General features: G+C 37.1%; 1 protein-coding gene across 2 annotated transcripts in view; it reads right to left on the reverse strand.

Moving 5' to 3' along the window:
• Positions 1-3103, reverse strand: part of negr1 (neuronal growth regulator 1) — a 119796-nt gene extending 116693 nt beyond the window's left edge. The window contains exon 1 of one of the 2 annotated variants that reach the window (XM_079628469.1): positions 2499-3103. In XM_079628469.1, the coding sequence (XP_079484595.1) occupies positions 2499-2668 (170 nt within the window). In that variant the 5' untranslated portion in view covers positions 2669-3103. The remainder of the gene's footprint in view (positions 1-2498) is intronic. The other variant, XM_079628468.1, reaches the window with a different exon arrangement.
• Positions 3104-6609: the final 3506 nt, after the last annotated feature.

Raw genomic sequence — 6609 nt, forward strand, 5'->3', positions numbered from 1 at the left:
TTGCAAATATGAAATGTAGCATCATTGGCAGAAAGTCAAGAACCATTTAAAGAAGATCACAGTCATAATTTATGCTCTTCAGCTCAGGAGAACAACAATGCCAAGGATAAAGACAGATTAGATACACTCTAAGAAGTCATTAACATTTTAAACCCTAAACACTCTCCTTAATACATGATTAAATTTGTGAGCAAAGGAGTTGCTTGTAAATATATTTTTCTATCTATGGGATCTACCAATGACACGATTGATACAATTCATCTGAAATAACTAGTAGGCCTAGCTGTACATCAGCAAAACACCAATATTTCACACCCATTAAATATTTTAGAGAGTTGCTGTTCAAGTCAATAATAAAACAGAGGAGATAAAACAGAGGAGAAAACGTCACATCATTGGTAACATCCTTGGGATTAATCAGCACTGACAGTAAGAGGTGTGGCCTGAGGAGAAAAGGAACAGGTTCCCACCCACGGCTCGAAGAAGCACTGATGCTGGTTAAAGTATACAGGCACTAAGCATTCACAGACCACCAACTGACATTCTCTGGACATCTGGGACAGTCATGATGACAGCCCTATTCACAGTACACAATAGCCTCCCATTACATTTTTTTTACCCAATTCTGAGATACAATAATGTTGTCACATTGAAATTACTTGGCATAAGTGCCTTCACTTCTGAAAATGTAACAACAATACAAGAAACATTCTAGGGTGTACTTTAGTCAAAGCGAAAAAATCTAAGATAACAATCAAGGCTTTTTGGGAGAAAAAAAAGCAGGTGCACAACTGATGTATGAATAGCCTTGTAAACATAGCCTAACCAATTGAGGAAGTTGACCGTTACTTAAGCCAAGCAAACAATTTTATGGAGAACAAAGGCTGCTGATCCATAATTATTTTACCAAAGCTTGAGACAATCAACACAGATAATATGAAAACCTTTAGGCTGCCTAAGAACTGAAATATCGAATGGACCAGATAAAGGTGTTTGTAAAGGGTTTATTATGAACAATTTATGAACCAATTGTTCTTTTGAGTCGAATCTTTTCAATGAATTGTTTTAACCGAATCAATAAACCAGCCTCTAACGATTAGTTCACCAATCGGACTGAATCTGTTCGAGCATATAAACGCTTTGAACCAAGAATCATCTCTGTCGTCGTGTATGTCCGATTCGTAATGAGCTGAGACCCGATGAGTCAGCTGACAGTGATTTCATAAATAATATTTTATATAAAAAAAAATGCAGAAACCTTTTCAGCTGAGAGATGTAAATTAAATGTAGCCTAATAATACAAATAATATTTAGGTTCTAGGTTAAATCACTTAGGCTGAGTGTTTGAATCTTGGCTGCAGCAAACTGAACTGGAACACACAAGCACGTGAATAAAAAATATCAGAAAACCACATTAAAGAGCAACATACTTTTTGGAACGTTTTAGCGCGCGCAACATGCCATGCCAGCGTGACGAGAACAACGTGATTACGAACTTAGCCTACATAAAGTAGCCTATTGCTAAATTTACTTTTTGAACAGGTTCACTGAAACTGATTCAAAAGAGCCGATTCTCACAAATGAGTCAGACTTCCCATCACTTTTCCCACCACTAGTGGTCCTGTGCTAAAAATGTGTGTGCTAAAATATATTTGGAAATAAAGAGGGAGACAAGATAAATTTGCAAAGCAAGTCACAATTAGGCCCTACATCAGAAATATATTCTGACGCATATAAAACGTCATATAATGTGTTAAATGGTTTTACAGTTGTAGCAATATGTGAACGACGTGGATCAATTCTTAAGAAGGCAAATGCACAATGATCAATGGGGAATCATCCAATTTCTGATATTGTGAATAGCCATTATGTTTAAATTAGAGCATAATATCAAGCAGAAAACGACGAGAATGGACTTATGAAACTTAAAAAATAAAATAAAAACTTAGAGTCAGACACTTGCATCAATTAGCTAACGTTACCGTCAGACACACCCATGAAAAAATATTTCAATCAACGTGGACGGGTTAAATTTTATTATAACATGTTTTAGTCACAACGTGTGACTCAAATTCATCATTTAACAACCGTGTGCAACTTCTCTATCTTTCTTTTTTTCTCCAGGACGCAAACATCCGCGAGGCTCATTCGGACGGTGGGAATCATGAATGACTTCATTGTAATTGTGCAAAGTGTTCCGCTTGGCGGGGTTTACAAAACTCTACCCCCTTCCCCAGCTCCTTATGCAACCCATTATTCACTTCAATGTCTATGTACAAACTAATATATGCCTTATCTCCGTAAAAAAAAAAAAAATCATCATAGTCCCATGTTCTGGTCAGTATGAGAACCAGCAGGGATTGTGACCCAAATAAAAGTGATGGAGCGGCACTGGGGGGATCTGTCGAGTGTTGTTTACAAAACTGAGAGCAGAGCGACCGATCCAGGTGCCAGGCAAGTTTAGTTTGAACACTTCTACAGTGACTTAAGTCTCCTACCTGAGCAGCGCGGTGTCTCCCTGTCTGCTGACCACACTCTCGCTGGACGCATAGTTCACAGTTTGTCCTGCGGGCAAACACGATGGTAAAAAGCAGCAAAGACTAAGAATTATAGCGGTGAGCCACTGACCGGAGACGCACGCATCCTGCACTGCAATCATTATGTCCATCACCGCCGAATGGAGTACGATCCGCGCCGTTATCAAAAATACAAATACAAATATCTGGATGAAAATATATTAATCCTCCGCGAAAACCCCGAGAAATGGCGTCCCGTGTAGTTTTCCAGATTTGTTTTGATCGGAACCAGACCGCGGGAGGAAGTCGACTCTCCAGTGGCTTGCACACCATCTAGTGAGGAAATGGGAAACGGGAGCAGAGCTAGCAGCAGACAACCCCCCGGCTCTGATCCTGTTGCCATGCGGCCGTTTCCCAGGCAACCTGTTCCCTGTAGCTCGTGATGGAGCAGTTAAGCGGGTGGTTATTCTTGATACGGCAATACTATTTAAAAGAGTGAGTTTTGACCACCCGAGGTTTAACGTCCTGCAACCTCAAGACGTCCTCCTGCAAACACGCACTTTTGTTTTAGGATTAGCCTATTGCGTGTAACGTCTCGAAAACGAGTCATTGAAAAGGGCGAGATTTAAAATGACAGGGGTCAGGTCTTGTTTGTGTCATCAGTGGCCCGTGCAGCCCTGCAATAGGCTGCTATTCTTTATCAGTAGGTTATAGCTTGACATATTTCATCGTTCTCTTTATAGCACCTGGTTTTTGGCTTAAAAATTAAACAAAAATGTCCTTAAATAAAACATTTCATACAGGCCTATATGATATTGATATATGATATATGATATATAGCTAAGCCCACACAGTAAAAAAAAAAAAAAAAAAAAATCCTGTCTTGTTACAGAAAATAACAATAAAATGGTAGGCTGTGGTTGCCAGAATAATTCTGTAAAAGATACAGTAAAATGTAAAAACTTCTATAACAACCTGTAAACTTTACAATTGAAAACAAAGGCCTTTATTTCAAACAACCACCACAATAACTCAGGGGCTATATAAATAAAGTAATAGAATTTAATTTCATCACAAGTAGTTTTTTTTTTTTTTTTACAAGCTGAGGTAAATATAGATATACACATTTATACATTTATATATATATATAATATATACATTTATATATAAATATAGCCTACTATGCACACAGTGCCATGAACACAATTAAAAAACACCATGGTAACCACATGAACATTTAACAAGACGTAGCCATAAACCCTGTGCGTAAGTGATAACAAAAAACTAAGAAGAAACATAATTCTTTCAATTAAAAACCATCACATGTGAAGTGTCTCAGGGAATTTGGAGTATGTCAGTTTAAAGCTTTACATCAAAAATTGACAGCCTACGCAACTACCACTTTGACGCTTCAAAAACTTGTTAGAGATTGTAAAACTTTCTGAAGCCTGTGAATAAAAGCCTAAATTCAATCTGTTCATCACAAGTGATCGAGTCTTGTCAGAAAATTTGGACTAAACGGCTCAATCGTATGGATTAGTTTTATGATCTCTTTATGAACCTTTTGAAGCGTCAAAGTAGTTTACAGTGGTTTCTGGGTCTTAATGACATTGTATGTCAACAACAAAAGATATGGAAGCAATTCCTGCCTTTTAAACGAGGATAAACTAGTTTGTTTTTGGCAATCAATACAATTAGTCTACATATTTTCATTTTGTTATATTCATTTACAATTGTTTCCCTGCTGTCCATGACCCAATCACTACAGACTTGCGGCCCACCAGTTGAGAAAGCCACTGCTACAGAACAAAGGGAAAAGTGCTTGAAGGAAAAATCATTCACAGCTAAATAATGGTTGACACTTCCCACAATAGAAGCTATAGGCTACACCAAAATCTTTCATTAAAGTAACCTACATTTTTCTTTTTTCCCATCCTGCTCAAGGCTATAATCGTCAGTGCTTTTCCTCTATAGCCTCTCTTTAAGACGAAAAGCATGTTTGGTTTTAGGAGTCACGGTAGAGTACAATACAGCTAGTATAGTTTAAAACATAAAGTGAGGTCCACATCAGCATTTTCACTAATAAGCTAGGGGAATTTCTTGCACTCATCGCAAGTTTTTCCTTTTTTATTTGGCGCCATTTGAAACACTGAACTTTACACAGCCGCAACTTGTGCTTGCTCACATTCGCCTCTCTTTGATGAGGATGATGTGCAGGTTGTTGAAGAATCTTCTGGTGCACAGACATGCTTTGATATGGAATATAGTTCTTCTTTATTGTACTTTTATGTGTGCTCAGTGAATGTTTCCATTTTCTTCTCATGATGATGACTATTCCTTTGATTTCCTTTCCTCTCGCTGGTATTCTTTTTGTTTCCTTTTAAAATATATATATTTTCGTTGTTACTGTTCTCTCTCTGCTTTATGTGGTATTGCCTTCTTTCTTTTTAATAATACACTCGATGTACTGTACAATCGCACAACACTCAATGTCGGTGGAGCCAAAGGTTTCTCTTTTAGATGTGGATCTAAGGTACTACATGTCAGCGTCTAGATCAGCACATTTAGAGGCTTCGTTCGTGCCTTTTGTTTTATAGACTGTGCATCCTGCAACTAATGGATTTATCTAATAAGGAATATATTTACTGTTGACTCACTGACATGGTTGGGCCATTTGTAAAACGGCTCTGATAAAAGCATTTTGAACCTGCTCCTGTTGCGTATTTGCCTTTTAATTGGGAAAGACACGGTTTGGATATAATTGCCTGAATGTCATTAGCGTTAATGGCAACCAAAGTCCCTTCATTCCATTCTGTATCTAAATTGGACTGGCATAGTTGGTCTGTGCTAATCATTTATGCTGCCAAAAGCCAAACACTCATTACTAGGTAATTCTAGCATCATGCCTCCAATAGGGCAAGAATACATGCATATTAAATACACTTCAATTTTTTTCTTTTTTTTGAAAAGTAACAACTATATTGATAATGTTGACATTGGGATGTTGGTTTAATGGGTCATTTAGAATAACTGACACAGAAAAATATAAAAGAAAATAAATGCAATCATATTGGTATTTTGTCACCTGCTGTGAGAGACTGGGGCCTATTATAATGTTTTATATTTTCCTTCATAACTCTCAGACTACTGCTTGCCATCTTTTGGCATACAAAACATTTATGTATGCCAAAATAACTAGACTTGATCATTTATAAGATAATATTGCACTCGCCCAATTATGGGACACATAGTAGTTGGGAACATCAACTTGAAAAATTAAATATATCAATCCAATGTATCTCAAATGAGAGCAAAATTATAATATCAGTGCTTTTACATTATTAACATTTTGGAATGGTTTTCACCTTTAGGGACTGTTTTTGCTTTTATTCAACTACTTGAATCAAATGTTCATTACATATTTGAGGTATTCTATTTTTAGATTCAGTGATTTTTTTTTGTTAGGTAGTTACAAATAGTGAATAATAACAGTGTGGTTAATGTTAATTTTTAATCAACAGTCGAGAGATGGAAAAGATATTCGTTTGAATTCAACTGTTAGTAGAAATGAATGAATGAATCACACTATATTTTTTCTCAGACAGAGAGAGAACTTTGCCGAGCAAGTGTCATCACTGTTATAGTTTGATTGAAGAAATTTGGTGTGTCACAACAAACAATTGCCCTAAATTACAATTACCCCCAGTCTCAACGGCTGAGGTAACAGGTTTGAGTCCGCTCACCCAACAAAACAATACAGCAAAACCCTCACTTAATAACTATAGAATGACTTTTGAAATTCTCTCAAGCACACGGAACTGAGTCTACCTGCTCATGCATGAAAGCTGTGATTATTATTACTCCCCATCCTCAACACAGTTCTGTGAAGATGTGAGGGAAACGGGAGCTTTTCACACTTTTACACAATGCAGCACCTGAAATAATGGACAAGATAAATGACGCCCAGGATTCTACCACAGTGGCAGGGTCTTTTGTTTTGTGCTGTCTTGCCAAAACCTTTAGAAGAAAAAAAAAAGCACATTTAGATTCCATAGTCCTTATTATTTTACCCCCGTGTATTAAACAAGCTGTA

The sequence above is a fragment of the Phoxinus phoxinus genome (assembly GCF_949152265.1).
Source record: "Phoxinus phoxinus genome assembly, chromosome: 11".
NCBI lineage: Eukaryota > Metazoa > Chordata > Actinopteri > Cypriniformes > Leuciscidae > Phoxinus > Phoxinus phoxinus.